Here is a 22,881-nt window from a genome sequence, read left to right as displayed (position 1 = left end):
CACTATTCAGTTTTTAAGTCCAGTAAAATGGTAGTCATCTTATGATAGTTGCTGTTTGCTTCACAAGACCAAGATTGGGGGTGTTGGTTTGACTAAATCACCTTGGTTCGCACCGAAACTCTGAAAAGGACAGTGAAATTGATTGGTCTTTATGTATGCCTAGTAGTTAAGGGCTTGGGTTATGTTTCCTCGTCAGTAAACAAGTGATAATGCTAATGGTAGCTACCTAGGGTTATACTGGGATTTAAGGTAGGGTTATACTGGGATTTAAGGAGTGGGTGCAGGGCTAGTGTAGCACTTGGTGTGAACCACAGTAAAAAGACCCTTTTAAAGTTGAGGCATGTGAAACTACTTGCCTCCCATTAAAGCAGGTGGATCTGGTTTACTACTAAAGGCAGGGTGGAAGTGAACTGGTATTTCACACCTGTAGATTATCACCTTTGTGTCTTGACACTCCCTAGGTTTGCTTTCATACCTGGAAAGTGAAAATTCCCAGAGCAGTATGCTCCTAATGTTTGGGCTGCCAGCTTCAGTTGGGGCATTCTCCTTACACACTGGGCCATCTTTCCAGATTGGAGTGACTGTTTCTTAAAGAGCATGAGTCTTGCACTAGGGCTTTTAGAGCAATATATATTGGGCACCTTAAGCCTTCTTGCTGTTGATATTTTGAGGCAGCATACTTGTGTAATCGGCCTAGCTTCATTACCTCTCTAATAGGCTTATCAGGGAGCTCCTATTGATGAGACAGTCTTCTAGAGAGAAAGATCAGTGGTCAGCTGAAGTCCATATTTAGCTTTTTCTGGCTTTAATTGTAACATTTGAGCCCAATCGTGGATAAGTCATCAAGAGGAACATTTGAAATGGTGTATTCCATGCCCTTAAGGTGTAGAACATCTCAAAGCCCTCAAATTGGCACTGGAAGACTTAACTTCTTTCCTTTAAGGACTGGAAGAAAATGGAGACAAAATCAGAATTCACCATACTTAGAAAGAACAGCTTTGTAAGTATGTATATAACTTTGGCATCCCTAATGCCCAGCTCACAGTAGGTGTTCAGGTGTTGAAGCTAAAGCGGGAAACTTCCTCTGGGTAAACTTGACTCCCTGATCCCCCATCTCGGTTACTGGCACCACCACCCTCCCCACTTAGATAAGTCGTAAACTTAGTTGTCCTCTGTTACACACTTCACATCCAGTCAGCAACTCCACTCCCGAGATACCTGCTCACATCTCTCCACAGATGACCTCTCCTGGATAGTTGCTGCCACCTCATAACTAGTCTCCCTGCTGTGGCTGAGTTTTATCCCGCATGAGCAGCTGACCCCTCGTTGTCTGATCCCTCCAGTAGCTGCCTTTTGCGATCAGTACAATTGAGATCCTTCATTCTGCAATAAGAGACCCTGGGTGACCTGTGACTTCAGGGTTTACAGATTTTGACCAGACTAGTCTTTTCTGTTGCTCCTTCACATCAAACTGGCTCCTGCTTTGGAACTTTTGCATAAGCTGTTCTCTGGGATGTTTTTTCATATTTTGCTATGCACTCAAGAAGTCCATTAAATGTCATCTCACAGCTCTTTCCTGTACGGTATTTACACGGTGTACACAATAGCCTATTGGCCTGCATTATTTTCTTCATGGCATTTAATGTTTCCTGGAAATAAGTGTGTTTTTCTTCCCCCTATTAGAATGAAGCACCATGAGGGGCAGGGGCTTGGCCTCATTCACCTCTGTATACCCTCAAATATTTATTGACTGGATGAGTGACTCCTTGGGCCCATGCCAGCAGTACTTCTCCCAGCACCTACCTTTGGTCACATACAAGTAGAAGAAGTCACAGTAGAAGATGGTTTGTACCACTCCAGACACTACTGCGATTTGGTCATAGAAATTCTCCGTCTGGTACCGCCTGATCCAGTTAGCCAGGTAGAGTGCCCGGTACAGACCCAGAAAGAACAGGTAGTGAGTAGTAATGGTCTCGGCCTCACCAGTCTTGCTGATCATGAAGAGCTGAGGCAGGATGGCCACCGATTCCAGGTAGATAGAGAAAGTCCAGAGGATCTGAGCCAAAGAGAAAAGCGGCCCAAGAGGCTGATCAAGAACGAGAAGGGGTCCATCTCTCTAAAAAGTTTAATCACTAGTATGTGTACTGGAGAAAAGAGTTAAGCAAATATGTAAATACAAAATGTTTTATTTTCAACATTCGATATGCAGTACATACTGCCTTTTTTGCAACATAGCATGAACATTTAGTTGTAGCAGAGTATTGTATAAACTCATCATAATTGAGGCCAGCATCAGAATCTCCCAAAACGCTTGTTACAACAGATTTCTGGGCCATAGCCCAGACCTACTGAATCAGAATCTCTGGACTGGACTGTGCTCAAGCTATCTGCTAATCATCTGTGGGACATAAGGTTTCCACAGCCACAAGAGGTGCTGTGATGCCTGCTTTATTTATGAACACTATGAATATTTAGATATGTCCATTTTCAAGTGGAGCATTATGAATAGCTTGTCAGTTTCTTCATAACTTATAATTGAACATCATACTAGTAACGGTCATGGTTGTAGCAGAAGGGAAAGGGGCTGGCAGACATTACCAAGGGTCCAGAGGGAAGGATGTTAGAAAGTAGTTTACCTTTGGGGATTAGTATTCTTGGTCCCTTCCCTTACCTCCAGGGGAGTGAAACTGTAGTTTTCAAGGAAGGAGAGGCCAATGACTGGGACCAGGAGAAACTCCACGCGGAATGTGTCATTCTCACTGTCAAATGTTTTCCGAAATTTCCCATAGATCATGTAGACAGTGACATAGGCACAGAGGAGAAAAACCACCTAAACAGGGAGAGAGAGACATGGGAATCTAGAAGTCTCTTCCAGCCTATGAGCTGGGCTTCAGATAGCCACCCTGCCTGGGACCTAGCAAACTTAAGGACTAGTGCTGTGCCTTACACGGAAGAGAGGTGTTAGGCCTATAATCTGAAACTAACGACCCTTTGGTTAAGTACCTCCAAGTCTCTGGGACCTACGATGCTACCATGAAGACAAAGGTGGCCTGGTGTCTCCTCCATCTGTGGAGCATTAGGCAAAAAAGCAGGCTTGGTCTTTGTTGGGGCATTTAGCAGTGGCATTCCAGGGCTCTTGCCTCAACTGCCTGAATCTGCATCAGTGACTTGTGAGCACTCTTCCACAAGAGTAACACCCCCGGAATTAGTTGACCAGTGCTCCTTCAGAAAGCTCTCTTTTCTAACTACTCTCCTCCCAGCATATAATGACCTTAAGATCTGATCTCTAACCTTCTAGGCCACAGTTCTCAAACTTGAACATGCGTCATATATAGATGGCTGCCGCCTACCCCTCACCTCCCCTCCCCCCACAAAAAAAAAAAAAAAACCCGTTGCCATCAAGTCAATTTCAACTCATAATTTTTTATTTAGTAGGTCGGGGTGGCCCTGAGAATTTACATTTCTAACACATTCCCAGGTGATGCTCATGTTGCTAGCCTAGAGAGATCCTATTTGTACTTGAAGACTCAGGTTCTAAGAGTTATTTCCTCAAGTCTTTCTCACCAGAATGAGGCACAGACCCCCATGTGGAAATATTTACTGCAGCCCATGATCACATGTTCTGTAAATGTGTACAAGTCTGTCTCCCCTACAAAAGGGGATTCCATGAGGGGAGGGTCCATGTCCTGGCCACCTCAGAATCCCCAGCTCCTAACTCAGAGCCTGACACACATAAATGCTGGAATGAATCAATGAATCATTGACCTCTGCAAAATGGGTGGTAATGACTTCTTGCTTTTAGTTTCCCACACCTCACTCAACTATGCCAAGGGCTGGCTCTCCCAGTCTTTGCCAGGACTGCCCAACACCAGATCCTTGGACAGAGAAACTAGGCAGGTGGTGGCTGATATTTGTGTGTTGAACTTAAGTACACAATGATTTCAGGATCTCAACCTGAGTTCACATCCAGCTAGTTTAATAACCCGCAGGCAACAGCATCTTCCATTCCACCAATCCTAGGAACATGATGCCTGGAATCCCAAAGGGGTATCTCTGATACGGAGGAGAAAGAAAACTTGATTTATATTATCCTAGGCACTTTACATATACTATCTCATGTGATCTTCACAACAGCCCTGCAAGATAGGTAAGATCATGCAGCCCTTCTTATAAACATGACTCCTGTTTTATTGGGAGAGGCAATGTGTCCAACTAGAAACTACATTTCTCAGCCTCCTTTGCAGATAAGGACGCAAGTAAATGAAGTCACTGGGTCTGGGAAAAGCCCTTTAAAAAAGGCTTACCTGTCTTGGCAGCACCTATTGGCTCTTTTCTCCCTTGCTCCTCCTTTATGCCCAGAATGTGATGTGACGTTAGGAACTGTAGCACCTACATTGTGACCCTGAGGCAACCTTTCAGATAGATGTCACATTCAGGACTGGTTACATAATTTGTGGGGCCCAGTGCAAAATGAAAATGCAGGTCCTTGTTAAAAAAAAATGTTAAGAATTTCAAGATGGTGATAGCAGAGCATGAAACCAAGTAACTGCACAGCTCACACTTCTATAAAGTAGGTCCTGGTCACACTCTAAAGATGGCAGAGCAGAAGGTTAAGAGTCCAGGACATCAATGGAGCTGCCATCCTAGCCCTAGACTGCCCATCCCCAGATTTCATGTTATGAGAGGAAAAAATACCCGCCTCTTGTTAAAATCACTCTTGAGTCTCTGTTACCAGCATCCAAGCAGAGTTACATCCCACTTTACTGACTCTGAAACCCATGCTCCTTCCACCAAGCTAAAGAGCCAGGATGGTTGGTTAGAAGCTCAGAAGATGCCTCAGCCCAAAATATTCTAACAGTCTACGGCCAAGGGCCCGGGGCATCAGAGTGGAACTCAGAGATGTTCAGTTGCTCCTATAAAACAGGGTCATGATTCAAAGCAATGGCTTCCCACCACAATTAAAATGAAATCCAAACGGGTTAACCTCACTTAGGAAGCCCTCGCCCACTGTGCTCCCTCTGCACGGGTCTTCTGTCTATACGCCAAGCTTGTCCTGTCTCCGGTCTTTGCACCGGCTATTCCTTCTGCTTGGAATGCTCTTCCTCTGATCTTCCCGTGGCTAGCTCCTTCTGTCACATTTCAGCTTAAATGTCACCTCTTTGGAGAGGTACTTTCTGATCACACTCCCTAAAGTTAACTCCCTATTCTTCAAACTTTTTTTTTGTTGAAGTGAATATTTTAATTATTTGCATAGCCTTACCCCTAACCAAAAGGAGCCCTGGTGGGACAATGGTTAAGCACTCTGCTAACCAAAAGGTCAGCAGTTTGAACCACCAGCAGCTCTGCATGAGAAAAGACCTGGTGATCTGCTCCCATAAGGACTACAGGCTAGGAAACCCTATGGGGCAGTTCTACTCTGTCCAGTAGGGTTGCTATGAGTTGGAATCGACAGCACACAACAACCCCTAACCAAAGTTCTTCTTGTTTGTGTTTGTTTGTTTTATTCTATCTTCCCCATTAGAAGGTAGGTTCCATGAGAACAGGAGCCCCGTATGTAGTCTTCAGAATGATGCCTGGCGCACAGTAGGTGAGCAATAAATATCTGTTGGTTGGATGGATAGATGGATGGAAGGATGAATAAGTTCTCTGAAAGCTAAGGTTGCCATGTTTGATATTCTGCTTGTTTTTTACTCATTATAATGGCTAACTTTTATTGAGCGTTTTAAAATACATGACAGTTATTGTGCATTTACATTTATTACCCCCTTTAACTTTCATAACAAAACCCTTTGAGGTACTAGTATTCATTTTGCAGATGAGGAGACTGAGGCACAAAGGCCAGAGGCCTTGCCCAAGCCTAAGTCACACAGCTGCCAAGCAGCAAAGCCAGGACTGAAACCCAAGGCTGAGTTCCCAAGCGCACTGTTTACAGTCTGTGGGTGCCCGGCAGGCCCCACCACTGGCTCCGCCTGGCCCCCTCACCTTCATTACTGTGTTGTAGATGGAGATGAAGTTGGTAAAGAGGTCCAGGTACCTGGTGGTGAAGACGAGAGCGAAAAGGATCTGGCTCTTCCCAGAGATGCCTGCAGTCAGAGGGGACAGGAGACAATGAGGACAAAGACTCCCAGGCCCACCCACATTCCAGAAGCTCAGAACCTAGAGCTGGAAAAGCCTCGGGAGTGTCCACTCCACTTAATGAAGACACCCTGTCCAGGACAGCTGTCGCTCTCTTGGGGACAGGAAACTCACGCCTTCCCATTGGATCACTTGAGTCGTCGTTCCTCTCATTAAGCTGTAATCTGTCTCCCAGTCTCCAAATAAAGACATGAACACCAAGTTCCCAGTCACCCTTCGTGTGCCTGCCTCACTTCTTGCTCTGGGGAGACTGTTGGGGTGGTGAGAGTAGGGCTGCTGATGGTGTTGAGGTTCCTCTGTGCTCCACCCCCGGGATTCCACTGACAATCCCCAAAGCTCCACCTTTGGAGAACGTCTTTGGAGAACAACTCAGTGACTTCACAGGTGTTGACTCATTAGGGAGATCGGAGCAAGCGGAGGAAGGCTCAGGGCCAGGGGAGCATTCTACTTTATTTTCCAAAATTTAAAGGTTAAAAAAACTGTTCTCTAGTTACAAAAGTTATGCATATTTTTACTCTTTGTGAGGCAAAAATCAGACAATACATAAAGATGTAAAGAAAGCAGCAACTGACTGACAACCCAAAACCTCAGTGTCCTTCCAGATCTTTGTGCATATATACACATATGACGCATGCACACATATGACACACACGTGCACACGACACGTGGACACATGGAGCTGGCAAAAATGGGTAATATTCTTCATGCTGCTGCTTGACCTGGGTTGGCCTCTTCCTTTCTCCTTCCCTCCTTCTCTCTGTCCCTTCCTCCCTCCCTCCCTCCCCTCCTTCCTTCTTTCCTTCCTTCCCTGTTTTATTGAGATATGATTCCCTTACCATATAATTCACCTACTTAAAGTGTATAATTCAATGATTTTTATATATTCAGAGTTGTGCAACCATCACCACAGTCAATCTTACAACATTCTCATCACCTCAAAAAGAAACCTGTATCCCTTATCTGTCATCCCCTATCACCCCATTGTCCCCCACCCGCAGCTCTACCAAAAACCAAACCCGTTGCCATCGGGTTGATTCCGACTCATAGCGACCCTTCGGGACAGAGTAGAACTGCCCCATAGGGTTTCCAAGGAGCAGTTGTTGGATTGGAACGGCTGACCTTTTAGTTAGCAGCCGAGCTCTTAACCACTGCGCCACCAGGGCTCCCCCCAAGCCCTAAGCAACCACTGGTCTCCATAGATTGCCTTGTTCTGAACTTGGCCTCTTTTTTTTTAAACTTTTTATTTTGAAATAATTTTAGATTTATAGAACAGTTGTACAGACAGAGAGTCCCCATATATCCTTCACTCATTTTCCTCTAATGTTAGTATCTTACATAACTACGGTACATTGATCAAAATGAAGAATTAGTCAGATGCAAAAGAATATTGTATGATCCCACTTATGTGAAATATCTACAATAGGAAAATGCATAGCGAGCAAATGTTACCAGTGCTTATCAGGGGCGGGTGAGAGCTGGAAAGGGAGAGCTCTTGATGAAGGAGTATTGAGTTTCTGTCAGGAGTCCCTGGGTGGTGCAAAGGTTAACGTGCTTGGCTACTAACCAAATGGTTAGTGGTTAGATCCCACCCAGAAGCACCTAGGAAGAAAGGAAGGCCTGGCGACGTGCTTCTGAAAGGTCACAGCCATGAAAACTCTATGGAGGGCAGTTCTACTCTGAAACACATGGGGTCGCCATGAGTTAGAATTGACTCATCCCTTTGCTCTTTTTTGTTGTTGTCTTGTTTCTGTTACATTTGGAAACAGATAATGGTGTTGGTTGCACAACATGGTGAACGTAATTAATCTCACTGAATTGTATCCATAAAAAAGGATGAAATGGCAAATGTTAAGTTATATATATTTACCGAAATAAACACACCTACATTAAGAATTAACATGGGCTTAGCACTATCACCTAAACTGCTGACTTGATTCAGATTTCACCAGTTATCCCACTGTTCTTTTTCTGTCCCAGCATCCAATCCAGGACCCCATGGTGCTCCTTGGGATTATCATCCCCCTTGGTCTCCTTTTGGCTACTTTTTGGTACATCACAGAGACAGTTCTGGGGTGAGGCGAGGTGAGTCTTTTCTCTTTCTCTACCAGGCGGGACACAGCCTCCATCACTCCACCAAAACCACAACAGAAAGTCCATTCCGTCCTCACTCACCTCATCTCTCATGACCTGGCTGTCTTGACCACCCACTCTGATGGTTGCCCCCTCCTCTGGCCATCCTGTCCTCCTCTCTGCTGAATCCTCCTCATCCTCGGCTGCTTCTCTCCTCACTCTGTCCTCTCAATCTCACCTGGTCTTGGGCTATGACTGCCCCAAATGCCGGGACTCCATATTTACACCTCCGGCTCCAAACTCTCTTCGAGTTTCTGACCTATATATCCACCTACCTACTCAATACCAAAGGCGTCCTGGTGGTGCAACGTTTAAGCACCCTGCTGCTAACCAAAAGGCTGGTGGTTCAAACCCACCCAGCCACCGTGCAGGAGAAAGAACTGGAGATCTGCTTCTGTAGAGATTACCAAACCAAAACCAAACCTGTTGCCATCCAGTCGATTCTGACTCACAGGGACCCTACAGGACAGGGTAGAACTGCCCCATAGGGTTTCCAGGCTGTAAATCTTTACAGAAGCAGACTGCCACATCGTTCTCCCTTGGAGTAGTCGGTGAGTTCAAACTGCTGACCCTTCAGTTAGCAGCCGAGAGCTTAACCACTGCACCACCAGGGCTTCTTCTGTAGAGGTTACAGCCTAGAAAACACAATGGGGCAGTTCTACTCTGTCACATGGGGTCACTATGAGTCAAAATCAACTAGACAGCACCTAACAACAACACTCAATACCACTGGGCAGTCCCACAAGCACCTCAAACTCATCACAGCCCAGACCAAACTCATCATTTCCTCCTCAAGCCTCCTCCTTCTCACATCTCCTCTTCTTCATAAATGGCACCACCATCCTTGGTGCTCAAGCCAGAAGACCAAGAGCCATCCTTGTGTCCTCACACCCTTTGTCCCTTACATCCAATCTCCAAGCCCCACCAATCTTCCTCCATATTTCTTAGCTCCACTTTCTCAACCCCGATGTCCCCCATCAAGTCCAGCAGCCCTACCAAAATGATCCCCTGACTGGTATCCCCATATCCTTTCTTGCTACCCACCTCCCCAATTCCATGCTCCATCCAGCAATCAAAGAGATATTTTCAAAATAAAATTCTGCTTAAGCCCTTAAGTGGCTTCCAAATGCCTTTAGAAAAAGACCCAAACTCTTCTTGCGGCTCATGAGATCTGGCCTGGGCTGTCGTCCCACATCTGGTCACCCTCCCCCTCGCTCTCTCCCTCCAGCCATGGTGATGCGTCTGGATTTTATCCCGTGTCATGGAACAGCTGGGTTGTTTAGCACCATATTATCTGATGGAGGGTGTGGTTCCATTACATGCCTGACCCCTGCCTTATTAATCATTCTCCAGACATTCGGTGGGGGGTACAGTTTTAGTGACTGAGGATGAATACAGCTAAAGTCCCTAACATTCTGGAGAATACCGGCTTCCCTATCAGTGTGGCCTTGGGCAAGCCTGGGCCTCACCTTTCTCGTCTGTAAAATGGGCACCCTCACACCTATGTGGTAGGACTGTTGTAAAGAGGAACTACGATAGAATGAGAATGTGTATGCCTCCCTAGGGGCCTGGGACTCGTGGACTTGCCAGGGATGAGGACGGCACTGAGGCTGGCCGTGGGGGAAGGAGCGCACTTCGGGGGTGGAGATGCACGGAAGACAGTACTGGGCGAACAGCAGCTGAGCCCTCACAGAAATCTTGTCAGGGAGGCCCTCAGCCCCATGTAGGAGGATCCAGAAGACAGCCCTGGTGGGGGAGGCTTGACCACGCACCTCACATAGTCTTCCCCACCCTCCCCTCTCTCCATCCTCAGCCTGCCAGGCCCCTGGGCTTCGCTCACATTTCTCTTAATGTTTAGGGCATCCTGGCAATCTCAAGCATAATGGGGTTCACATACTTGAAGCAATGAATAATTTCCACCACAGCAAGCCGCCCATGAGACCCAGGACATAGAGGAGAAAGAACATGAGCCAGCACCTGGCCAGAGCCCCTGACACATCCATCGAGCACATGAGACCCTCTGATCTGGTGCAGCCTTCCCTTACATTTGACAGGTGGCAAAACTGAGGCCCAAGGTCACACAGTGAGTCAGTAGTGGAGAGAGAACAAGGGCAAGTCTCCTGCTTTCATGGCTGGATAGGGCAGGGCCACATGAGGCCCTGCTTTTCAGGCCAATGAGGCTGGCCTCCAGGCACCCTGCTTCCTCAGATCTCACCTTGCCAACAAGCCTACACTGACCACGCTGTACCCACACAGGCCCATTCCCCTCCCCTCGCTGCCCTTTTTCTCTTTTCCATAGCACTTATCACCACTAACCAACCAGTTAATTGACTCAACTGCTATAAGAAATGTTGTTTATTGATGGTTCCCCACCGCTAGAATGTTGGCTCCACCAGGGCAGGATCTTTGGCTTACTCCAAGGGACTAGTACAGTGCTTGGCAGAGTAGATTGGGTAACAGCGCTCCCTCCTGGTCTTGGTTGCTCACTCACCCAGGGCGCTCTGGAACTGCTAGGTACCTCGCCTCATGGGAGCCTGCTGCCTCTGGCCAGCCCTCTCAGCATTCCAGCACCCCTGAGAGGGAACCTGAGGGGCCATGAACTGCCAGTCTCCCCTGAGACCCCAAACTCAATGGCCTCCAGATCTAGAACCACTCCTTCCACAATGACCCTCACATCGGTCCAACCCCCACTCCCTCACTGGCCTCCCTGGCTGGCAGCCTCCACACCACGTCCAGAGTGACTTGCTTCAGGCCCCCTGTACCCTCCCTCCCCTGCTCCCGAACCTTCCAAGGCTCCCCAGTCCAGACTCCTTAGCCTGACAGGCCCTTCACATTTGGACAAGCCTCCTCCTAGATGCGTCTCCCTCCAGGCCCACCCCACATCAGACTGCTCACCATTCCCAAGAACGGCCGGTGCTCTGTGACCTCTGTGTTGCAACAACTGTCTGGGTTGAAACACTGCCCTGCCCTCCAGGGGCCCAGCACAGAGCTGCTCCCTCCACAGAGCCTTCAGGGACCCGTCTCCTGGGGCTCCCTCAGCCTCCTCGGCCCCCATGAGGGGCCTGAGCTCATCTCTGTTGGTACCCCCTCACCCCCAGTGCTTAGCACAGGGCTGGCGACTCCAGCCCAAAGATGGCTGCGGCAGGCTTGATGTACTGGGTCTGTTTGGCGGCAGGCAGTCCAGCCTCCAAATTTCTCCACACCCCCAGCAGGGCAGCCAGACTACCGGGCAAAAGAGTTCCCTTGCCAGCCTCCCTGGACTTCAGCTCAGGGGCAGCTCCACACCCACCTGGGCGGGTGGTGTCCCTCCTGCCACATCACACCTTGCTGGGCTACATGCAGGCAGGCTGAGGGCAGGGCCAGCCTGGCAGGGAAGTCTAGGAAGGGGCAGGGAAGAGTAGAAGGGAGAAGGGAAGAAGAGCCTGAGAGCTGGGGGAGCATCTCCTGAATGCACCCCCTCCCCCATCCTGGGCCTGAGTGAGAGTGGGGGAAAACAATAGGGCCCCAAGCAGTGCTGCTCCTGGCTGAGCAGTGGAGTGATTAGCAGTGGCAATGCCAATGGAGGCAAAGGAGGCACCAACCCCCCATAATCTCAAGAAGCTCATCATTCTTTTGTAGAGCTTTAAATTTTCTTTGGAAGCTCAGTTGTGCAAAAACAGTTTCCAGGACCCCCAAGCCAAAGTTCCCACCCTGATGAGACCTTCTGGAGCCCCGCCAGCTTCTCACAGAGTCTGTCACCGCCCTCCCCTTGGCCCTGCAGGCAGGGGGCATGTGCTGGCCATCCCAGGCCAGGTGACCCTGTCCCTCCGCTCCGAGCCCCGCCTCCGCCGGGGCGCCCCTCACCCGTGCAGCACTTGGACCTCCAGATCTTCCCCAGGAGCAAGATCATGGCCAGGAGGTGGCTCACGTCGCCGAGGATTCGGAACACGTTCATGGTCCTGCAGGTGGCCTTGCGACGGCGCCCAGCAAACTTCCAGGAAACTTTCTGGCAGGGCGGCGGCTGGCCACGTCCCCCGCTGCCTCTTGGTGCGCACAGGCCCCCACCGGCGCCTCCGAGCCCCGCGCGCTTCACTCCCAACCCGGTCCGCCAGCCAGCGCACTGTGGTAGAGCCAGGAAGCCGCTGCGGGAAGACCCCGCCCCCCGCCCAGCGCAGCGTCTCTAGTTCCCGGGGCGGGGCAGCCTGGCTAGGCAGAGGGGCTTCCGGCCGGGACGCAGCCTTCCCGGCCTCTGGGAGACGGCTCTGTGCGTGTCCGCCACGTCCCGCAACGCCTGATGAGCTGGACGGTGTCCGCCTGGGAGTCCAGGCTTCTGCCTCCCTTCCTCGGAAACGCGAGTCCTCTGGCATGCGAGCTTGGGCAAGCCACCGAGCCCCTGCCTGTGCCTCGCTTCCCTCTTCTGTATACAAGGCTAATAACACTGGTTCCAGGGGAAGTGGGGTCCCGGCTGCCAGAGCTTGGCATGAGCCTAGCAGGTCTTAAGTGCCCTATAAATGGCCACTGCTACTGTCGTCATGGAGCCCTGGTGGCACAGTGGTGAAGAGCTCGGCTGCTAACCAAAAGGTCGGCCGGCAGTTCGAATCCACCGGTCGCTCCCTGGAAACTCTACGGGGCAATTCTACTCTGTCCTGTAGGGTCGCTAGGAGTCAGAATTGACTCTACGGCAACGGACACTGTCATCATCTTCCTGGGGCTCCAACTGCTTCCTCTTTGGATGGGGTGGGCTGGGGAGAAGAGCTAGGAACTGGAGCCTCACCCTCTCATCTATTAATTAGGATAGCAACACTTGTCCTGATCCGACCCTGTTGGGGGTGGACAATAGTAATGACACCTGTCAGGTTTGGTGTCAGGCTGACCTCTGTTCCTGTGGGCCTTCTCCTCTTTTGGCCTCAGTTGTTTCATCAGTAAAATGGAGTGGATGTTAGTGTGAAAGTGGTTAAGTCTGTCAGGGAGATCCAACGCCCTCATTAGCGCCTCCCTCTTCTTGGTATGACAAGCAGCACACAGGCCTGGAGAGATCCAGAGGACTGCAGGGTGTTGGCCAGGAGACTGGGAGGCAGGGAGGGTGCTCCGATGGTAAACGGAGTCTAGTGGGCGGGGTCCTCTGAATGCTGTGTGGCTGGAGCAGGTCAGCCACCCTCTCTGGGCCTCAGTTTCTGCATCTGTAAGAGCGGACAGGATGAGCTAAGTGTTCTTACCACCCCACCCACCCCACCCCTGTCTATGACCCCTTGTAGCCCCTTCCCCTACTCAGGATCCTCATCTCTTCCTAAACAACTGGCCGCCTCCCACCCCCACTCTCTGCCACAGACAGCCAGAGAGCCTCTTCCATGACGAAAATCTGTCACTGCCCTGCTTGAGACCCTTCCATGACACCCCGTCCCCCTCACAGTGACTCCAGGGCAAGGCCAGTCTTTGAGACTCAAAATGTAGTCCAAAGACCAGCACCATTGGGATCACCTGGAAGCCCACTAGAAATGCAGAATCTCAAGCCCCACCTCAGACCCACTGAATCAGAATCTGCAGTTAACAAGATTGCAAGTGATTCATGTGCATATGAAAGTTTGAGAGGCACTGATCTAGAAAACATTATAAGAAAGTTACTATTATTATTCCCGAGGCACAGAGAGGTTAAGTAACTTGCTTCAGGTCACACAGCCCACTAAGTAGTGGAGCCTGGATTCCAACACATGGTCTGATTACAGGCTCATGCAATTAAATCCTTACACTGTGGGTTGCCACGGAAGGGGATAAGGGTCCCGTTATGAGAGGTGGGTAAGTAGGAGGCAGGTGCCCATTTGTCAGGGATGCTGCAGTGTGGACTCCTCCCTAGCAGGAAATTGGGGTGTCAATAGCCAACAAGGTTTGAGCACCCACCGGTGCCAGGCATGGGTGAGGCACAAGAACTCAGGTTCTCTCAGTTCAGCCTCAGCACGCCCCCTGTGAAGCAGGCTTTAGGTCCCCACTTTCCAGGTGATGGATATTGATGCCCAGGGAGGTGAGGTGCATAGCTCAAATCCCTCCAGGGGGAGGAGGAGCCAGGCAGTCATCCCAGGACTGTGGCAGGCTCTGAACGGGCTCCTCTGTTCTCTGCCCAGATGCCTCCCTCCCGCTCGTGCCAAGAGAAGGCGGTGGCTATTTAAATCTCTCAGGTGTGGCTGCGGTTCTCTCTGCCCAACCAGCTGGCATCTCTTCTTCTGCGCCCACCTCCTCCCCAAGCCAGGGAAAAGCACGTGCATTTACCATTTGGTGAAACATCTGTCCTCCCGGGAAGCAGCCCCAACTGCCAGCAGGGGATGGAACAGGGCTAGAATCTTCCCCTTCCGACCGTTTCTCCAGAGGAGTCCACAGGAGAACTGGCCAAGGCCTGGGGAGGTCTGAGGAGTGGCTACCATGGTGGTGGAAAGGAAAGAACCAGTCTGGGGGACCCTGGGGCCTGGACTTCCTCCTGAGCCTGCCTCTGTGGGCTTGACTCTGCCATGTCTCATCTGTGAGCCTCAGATTTCCCATCTGGTAAATGGAGATAATGAAGATAGAAGCACTGCTGACTGTTTATTCCATGCATCCCATGGAGCCTGGTGGTGCAGTGGTTAAGAGCTTGAAAGTTCAGTGGTTTAAAAGCACTGGCCGCTCCACAGGAGAAAGAATGTGGCAGTCTGCTCCTGTAAAGATAACGACCTTGGAAACCCTATGGGGCAGTTCTACTCTGTCCTATAGTATAGGGTCGCTATGAGTTGGAATCGACTCGACTGCAAAGAGTTTCTCATGCTTCCCAATGTCCCTATGAAACCAATACTGTTGCTCCGATTTTACAGATGAGGAAACTGAGGTTCCCCCAGGTCACACAGACCTCCTATCCCCAAAGTTCTACCACTCTGTCCTTAGTAATCAGCCCTGCCTCTTTCATATTCCCCATCTTCAAGATGTGTGGATGTTTTCCAGAGCTCTCCATGGAGAACAAGGGGAAATCCCCTGCTCATTTAAAACACTTAGCTCAGCCCATGCCAGCACTCCCACCAACTGCCCCATTAGACACTATCTGTCTCTGATGTTGGGTGGTTCCTGGCAAGTCCCTGAGCCTCACTTTCCTGACACCCAGACGTGTCTGCTGTGGGAATGCAATTGAGGGGAAGCCAAGGGGGAAATTTCCTTCAGCTCAAAGGGCAAGGAATGTTTTCTCTTCATTAACAGAGCAAATTGTGTAATAAATGGGTTTCCCTTTTTGCTTTGCCCACCAGGATATTCAAAATCCGATTTATGAGAGAGAAAATGGGGGAGTCCCTCAATTCTAGAAGAAAAAGTATATATAATATTTTTTCCTTCCTGGTCCTAGTCCCTTATTATGCAATACCACAGTATTGAATTTCCTGCAAACTGCCTTCTGTGTGGAAGTAGGAATATAAAGGTAAAACCACAATTCTAACAGCACGCCACCACTGATTGGCTGCCTCTCACTCGGCAGTCCCTACAACGAAGGGGGAGTCCTCCTACCCTTTGGGCCGGGCGCTCTCGGTACTCCCTTTGGATCCTTAGAGTCCACTACGCAGTATCCGGTCTCTGGGAGCGGACGCTCCCCCTGGAAGGAATGAACTCTTGCCAGGCAGCCCTGAGGTCCCATTCGGGAGTTGCGGACAAGTCCATTTCCTAACCGGGTGGAGGTGGGCTGATGGTAGCCAGTCTCTTCTGCAGTCCCGCTGCAGGTGTTTGGGAAGCTCTTTCCGGCTCAATATTTTTAGAGCGCAACGCGCAGAGTCAACGCAGGCCACATTTACAGAGCGAGACTCCAGACTTGCAGCACTGGAAGACAGGGGAAGGACTCAAGTGCACAGAGGTTGGACGTGGCTCAGAGGCGGGAGTAATTACCAGGGGTGGAGGTGGGGCTCAGGGGTGGATTGAAGTTAAGGAAGGCTTCACAGAGGAGGTGATGCATTAGTGGGTTTTGAAGGATGAATAGGAGCTTGCCTCAAGGACAAGGCCTGGAGGAAGAAAGGAGAGTTCCAGGTAGAAGGAACTACATGCACCAAGGCGTAGAGCTGTGATCGGACCCACTCTCCCAACACGTTGTATTTGTCTGGGTCTTAAAAAGAAACCATTGAATGGAACCAACAAACGAGGATAAACGTCAGGGTTAGACAGCTTGATTCAGTCTCAAGCTCCAACACATATGAGCTGTCCGGATTCAGACCGTTTATTTCATTTCCCTGAGTCATAGTTTCTAACAAGTAACCTGGAGATAATCAAGTACTGACCTCATAGGGTAGTTATCAGGGTTAAAGTTAGCTAAGTATATAAAGCAGTTTGCAAGGAGTAAACGGCGTAACAAATGTCAGTTCCTTTTTTCTTTACAGGAAACAAGCCCGAAGAGGGACCAGCAAAGCAGAGCCAGGAGAAAACACGAAATCCCGCGTGTCCTCGCAATAGCGATGGCTCCCTCATCGGTTTATTCCCGGAGATGTGCAAAAAAGACAATTAAAAATATCCTCCCGGCCCGAGGAAGCATTCTGGGGCTCTGAAAGTGTTCTGTATCTTGATCCGGACGCGTTGGTTACACGAGTTTTATACATCTGTAAAAATTCACCAAGCTGTACTTCTAAGATGTATGCACTACTGTTCAAAAGTTACACCTCGATTAAAATAAAAATTAAAAAAATAGTAACTTTGGCCGCGACACGCCCTCCCCTCGCCGCCGGCGACAGGTGTCTTCCTGAGACCCAAACGCCGCTCCCCGCGCGCTCAGCGCAGGCCCAGCGCCCCGCGCTTCGAGTCGTGCTTTGCGCGCCGGCCCGGGCGGGGTTCCCACGGCAACCGCAAGCCGCTCGCTAGTCTCCAAAGTGACGCGGCGCAAGCGAAGATCTGGAACTCGGGAACAGAACCGGAGTCAAGGAGCGAGGCTGGAAAGAGATCGAGGCCGGCCAAGTGCCGAGCGGAGCGACTCGGCCTGCGTCCTTGCGCTGGCATTCCGAGGGCACCCAGCAACCACTATCCCCTGCCCTGACTGTGGCCACAAACTGCTGTTTGAATACCCCCCGCCCCCGGGGATTCACTCTCAGCTTTCCAGGTGGAGAGATGGAGAGCTTGGCTGATCCCCAACATCACAGGGCAAATCAGGGGCAAATCCAGGTCCTGCGTCCTGGTGGCCTGATTTCTAGCTCTCAGCGCAGCTGAGTGGCAGGGACGCAGGACTGGGTGCTGGGACCATCCTGGGTTCGGGTGCCAGGTCTGCCAGTAACTTGCGTGGTCTTGAAATCCTCTCTCCTCTCGGGGTCTCAGAGATGGGGACGACACCACTGATACCTGAGAGTAGCTGTTACCAAGTATGTGAAAGAATGACTGTAAAAGCGGCTTGTAAACTGTCAATGCCTTGCACATGTCAAGGACCATCACTGTTCCACTGTGTTGCCTTCTTGTCCTCTTCATCACCCCAGTCCCAGCTGCAGCCTCCGTGACATCCAGCCAGTCGCACAGTGAACCCAGGGCTCAGGACTCTCCATGCTCAGAGGCTTTTACTCTGAAAGTGAGAGGCTCCCCTTTCTGAGGGGGAGAGAGTCCAGGCATTGGGAACCCCTTGGTCACCAGACCACCACCCCCAGACTTAGAGAGATTCTCAAAGACATCACCGTCAATCCACCCTCCCACTTCCTGGCAAGAAAAGCTGGTACACCTCCTTACCCTCCACCCATTTTGAGGTTCCCCACCAAATGAGGGTGTCATGGTCCCCTGGATAGAGCCCATCGGGAATGCTTTTTGCTGGTCACGTGCTGGCATGTGTTTGGACAGCTGCATGTGTCTGTGTGTGTACATGTGCTCGGAGGGTGTATATGCAGTGTTGTATGTGTACACATGAGGTGTGTGCACATGTGCCAGGCATACATACATTGGTGTGTACTTGGGATTTGTATTTGAGTACGTGTATGTAAATGTATTTGTGGTTGCATGGTGTGTGTGTGCACAGGTGTATGTTGTGTAATTGTGGCATATGCGTTTACACAGGTGTCTATTTGTGTCTGTGTTAGTTGAGATGCATGTCTAGGTGGGCATTTGTGTGGTTGTATTTGTGGAGTGCAAAAGTAGATGTGTTCAACTGTGAGGATCTGTGATAGCATGTGTGTGGGAGTGTGCTGGGGGTCTTGGGTGCGGGGCTGTCTTCTCTCCCACCTCCCCACACGTGGGTGACCTTCTTACGCCCGCTTAGGACTGTGGCTGAAGTCACAGGCATGCACAGGCCAGCTCTTGCCCCCTCCAGAGACCTGTGGCTGACCAGGTCTTTGGCTTGCCTAGGTCTTTGACCAAGGTGGGCACCAGGGGCAAGGGTGGGTCGGTGAGCCTGGGGCCAGGGTTCATGTGCCACCCCTTCCCCCTGGCCTCCTCCCCTTCCCACAGCAGGAGCAGCAGCGGGAAAGGTTGGCGGAGGGGGGCTATTTTGGGAGCGTCTCCTTAGCAACAGCTGCCACGGCCGTCTGTGGCGGTTTTTCTATAGGTGCTAAAATATTCCACCCTGGTGACTACTGAGTGCTGAGGGGTGGGCAAGGGTGGGGGCAGGCGAGACCCCTACAGTCCTCTGTCCCCAGGGTACAGCCTGCTGGGAAGGGCCCTGTCCTTCTGGACCCCCAATGCCCCCCCGCTACTGGACCTCACCCCCCATCAGGCTGCTGAGACTTTAGGACTCTGAGGCAGGCAGCTGTGCCCTGGTCTGATTTCTAATCTAAGCAGCTGGACTCCCTCAATTTGCCCCATCTGCAGAATGGACTGGCTGGACTTCAAGGAACTCTCTAGGCTCACACCTCAGGACTCTGTGACTCTGGCTTTGTGAACTGGCCCTTCCTTTCCCCTCCCAGTTGTCCTGCCTGCCCAGCCCAAGTTGCCCTCCCCTTCACTCCTCCCAGCACAGGCTCTCAGCACCCTGCCCCTGAGTGACCCAGGAGGCCAGAGTGGGTTCCCAGAGCGAGCAGGTAAGTGAGCACTCTGCTGGCCTAGAACGACCTTTCCCCAGAAACTAGGAGTCAAACCTGGTTCAAATCCTGCCTCAGACACTTGCTTACTCACTGAGTGACCCTGGGCAAGTCACTTCAGCTCTGTTGCCTCACCTGTGAAACAGGGATAATCACAGTCTACCTCAGGGGGTTGTGAGGATTAAATGGGAGAATAGGCGGGAGGCTTTGGCAAAGTCCTTTACAGGAAGAAAGTTTTACCATCATTACCCACTGAGCTTCAGAGCGAGTCTCATGCTTCCAGGGAGCCGGCCCTGGCCAGCTAGGCCATGCCACTCACAACAATATGAACCCTGCCTCAGTTTCCCCATCAGTATCAGGTGCCTGTATCATGGAGTTCTTGTAATAATTAAATGAGATGATGCCTGTGAAGGGCTTAGAATGTGCTGCGCTAATGGCACGTGCTCAGTGGGTGCTCGTTCTCCACTCCAGGGGTGCTTCCTCGTTGGGTGATAACTGTCCTCCCTCCACCTCCACTAGCTGCCCCCGGGTCCTTCCCATTTTCAGGTTCTCTGGCTCAATCATATATTCCTTTAGGAAAAAGACTACTTGCCCTTTGGGGACCCAGTCCAGACTGCCCCATTACAGCTGAGGCCTCTGAGGCCCAGAGAGGACAAGCAACCTGCCCAGAGTCCCACGGGTTCTGAGCTCCAAGCCTTTTCCCCAGCCCCCACCCCCTGCAAGCCTCTGCACGCCCATCTCGCCTCTTCCCTGCCCCCACCTCGCACAAGGCTGGAAGCTGCTCAAACATGGGATGGACAATGGACATTTCTTCCTTTATTAGTCTTGTATCATCTCCAGGGCAGCCCCTCTAGATGGGTATTACACTCCCCACTTTACACAGGAGGAAACTGAGACCCAGCAAGGAAGGACGAACTGCTGAAGGTCATACAGAAGGTTGAATGGTGGAGGTTCAGTGGTCCCTGAACCTCTCCCTGCCTGGAGCTGACCATCCTGCCTCCCCACCCCTCCCTGTTCACCCCTGGCCTCCAAGGACCCTCCCCGAAGGGACCTAGTCCTACCTTCCCCCAGGCCGCAGCCCCAAGCCCAGCAGGGTCCCCATTACCAGTTGTTCCCTCTCACCCCTGTGATGGGTGACATGTCTCACCCACCACGCCTCTCCCTCTTCTTTCTCCAGAGGTACTACCCCCCAGTCCTCAACCCCTTCCTCAAAATTGTGCCCAGTGACCTGGCATGGGAGACTGATCCCACGTTCTGAGTCTACAGACACCCTTGTCTCCGTCCCCCCTCTTGCCTGTCCTTCCGTCCCTTCCCTGCACCCCAAACTCCCAGGCCAGCCACCAGGCCAGGCCTCTGACCAGGCAAAGATGTCAGAGGTGGTTTGTCTCACCTGCATCTTCCCACTCTCAATCCCTAGGAAAGTATGACCAGCACACACCGGTCACGGACCAGATGCACAGGTTGCTTGAGTTTCCCCATCCCTTCACACAGCAAAGTTTCAGGCAGCAGAACATCAGTCCTGGCTGCTTGCCTGTGAGGTCGCAGAGGGTAGCAAGGGAGACAAATGAGATGCGTGCTATGGAAGTCTGCACAGTGCTGAAGGGCAGACCAAGAAGGGACTGTTACCATGTTTACTGAGCACCTACTATATGACCTGTGCATTTCCTGCACCACGCCTCATTTAATCTGCCCCTGTGACAGGGGTACTGTTAGGGTCCCTATTTATGGAAAGGTAAATAACTTGCTCAAGGTCACAAAGCTCTTAAGTGGTTTTGAACTCAAGTTGGCCTGACTCCCAAACCCATTAAACAAAAACCATACTTGTGCCCAGCCCTGGGACTGGCACGTGGTGGGCACCCAGTGCTGGGTAAATGAATGTGTGACAAATGACTTCTGCTGGGGCGTCAGGAGGCCTTCCCAGAGTGGGTGGTGTTGAGGCTGGGCTTGGAGAACTGCAGGAATTCTCCGGCTAAAGAAGGCCAAAGGGCATTTAGATAGGAGGAACGGCATGTGCAAAGGCAGAGAGGTGTGGAAGCATCTGGTCTGTTCTGGAATCTATGGGAATCTTGGTATATGGGTGGGTGTGGGGTGCAGGATAAGGTGGGTCCTGGATCCTTTTGGGTGAGGAGGGCCCACAGGGAAGGAAAACATCATGGCGGTTCATGTGCTGGATGCAGCCTTGGGGATCAGCTTGCAAGAGGGGCTAGAGGGGATTTCAGGTTTAATAATTTCTCAACCAGACTTTGAGGTGCCTCTGTCTCTCCTCTCTGAACTGGGGCTGGGACTCCTTAGTAAGACATGACCAGGCTCCGGGGAAGTTCTGGCTGTCTAGCTACAACATCTCTCGCCGCACTGGAGGAAGAGCACGTTCCCTCCTGCCTCCTCAGAAGGCCGCAGCGAGGTGGTAGGATGGCTGTGAAGTGGCTGTCTCACCAAGGGCTGTGAGGCGTTGGGGGCTTCTCCCCAGACTCCTGGCAGGAAGAAGGGCACGGATGTTCCCTTAAGACAGCTTGAGGTAGTGGAAACAGCAGAAAGCAAAAGTCTGGGGTTGGGTTTGGTTCTGCCACCACCCACCCCTCCCCGTGACCTTGGGCAAGCTTCTGATCCCCGCTGGTACTCAGTCTCCCCGTCTGTAAAATGGAGCGGTGCCAACTGGGTGATTCTTAGGGTCCCTCCAGAAGGACCACCTCGGTCTCCCGGAGGGTGGTGGGAAGGTCCTTAACTGCTCGTACTCCGGGAGGGAACAGGGACAGCCAGGCGCCATAGGACCCCGGAGCGACACTCTCCCACTCAGCTCCTTCCCGGCTTTGAGGAAACCTCCCCACCTGCCCTGGGGAGCTAGAAAACCGGGGAGTGGATCACGGGAACGGGTTCTGGGAGGAGCGTTCCTGGGGCAAGGAGGAAAACCTGGGCAGGATTAAGGCAGGAGTGGGGCCACGTAGCCCCCAGCCCCTGTCCCTGCACCGCGCGGCGGGCCCCGTGGGAAGGGGTCTGACGGCCGGCTAGGCGGAGGGCAACGGGCAGCTCCGGCCCCTGAGCCCACCCGGGGCTCTGGGGCTGGGGGGGGGGCAGCGGCCTCCGCAGTGGGGCGCGGGTCACGTGTGAGGAGGGGCGAAAGTCGCGGAAAGCCGGGCGGTGAGCCGTGAGTTGGGAGTTCTCGGCGCGCCGCGGGCGGCGGGAGCTCACGCTCCCGGGCTACCCGGGGACGCGGCGGAGGCGGGGGCCGGGGTCCGAGACCTAGGGGGCCGCACCGAGAGCGCGCGCGAGAGACTGAGAAGGACAGAGTCCGGGAGGGAGCCAGAGCGCGCAGGGAGAGAGCCAGAGCAGAGGCAGAGAGAGGCAGGGGAGAGACTGGGAGGGCGACAGAGACGAGACTGCGAGCCCAAAGGGAGAGACAGAGAGACCGAGCGAGGTTGGAGAGACGACGATAGGGACCGAGACAGGCAGAGGGCGGAGACCCAAAGGGCTCGGGAGCGAGACGCGGAGCGCGAGGGGCTGGTGCTGGCAAAACCAGGCGGCGGGGGCGGGAGGACCACCCAGGCCCGGAGGCCGAGGGGTCGCGGGACAGAGCCAGCGCCTCGGGGCAGGGCAAGGAGCGCAAAGCGGGGGCCAAAGCGCGAGCGGGGCGGAGAGACAGCGAGGGAACAGCGGGGGGTGGCGGCGGGTAGGC

The 22,881-nt window shown here is 52.0% G+C and overlaps 1 protein-coding gene and 1 long non-coding RNA gene across 3 annotated transcripts; one reads left to right on the top strand and one right to left on the bottom strand.

Annotated features, from left to right (window-relative positions):
• Positions 1–104: 104 nt before the first annotated feature.
• On the bottom strand, positions 105–12,360 carry KDELR3 (KDEL endoplasmic reticulum protein retention receptor 3). Of its 2 annotated transcripts, XM_004373858.3 has the most exons (5): positions 12,109–12,360; positions 5,983–6,083; positions 2,672–2,830; positions 1,804–2,056; positions 105–945 (listed from the first exon to the last, which is right to left on the bottom strand). In XM_004373858.3, the coding sequence occupies exons 1-5, from the start codon at positions 12,197–12,199 to the stop codon at positions 905–907; spliced, it is 645 nt and encodes a 214-aa protein (XP_004373915.1). In that variant the 5' UTR covers positions 12,200–12,360; the 3' UTR covers positions 105–904. The 2 variants fall into 2 exon arrangements, with proteins under 2 accessions (XP_004373915.1, XP_004373914.1); XM_004373857.3 differs by lacking the exon at positions 105–945 and having other exon boundaries at positions 1,633–2,056.
• Positions 1,789–6,336, top strand: LOC111820122 (uncharacterized). The gene is made up of 3 exons (XR_002823658.1): positions 1,789–1,921; positions 5,522–5,587; positions 6,002–6,336. It is a non-coding gene; the product is annotated as an uncharacterized LOC111820122 (long non-coding RNA).
• Positions 12,361–22,881: the final 10,521 nt, after the last annotated feature.

Source organism: Trichechus manatus, unplaced genomic scaffold, assembly GCF_000243295.1.
Source record: "Trichechus manatus latirostris isolate Lorelei unplaced genomic scaffold, TriManLat1.0 scaffold00027, whole genome shotgun sequence".
NCBI classification, from domain to species: domain Eukaryota; kingdom Metazoa; phylum Chordata; class Mammalia; order Sirenia; family Trichechidae; genus Trichechus; species Trichechus manatus.
Note: the sequence above shows the minus strand (reverse complement) of the source record. Positions and strands in the feature narration are given on the sequence as shown.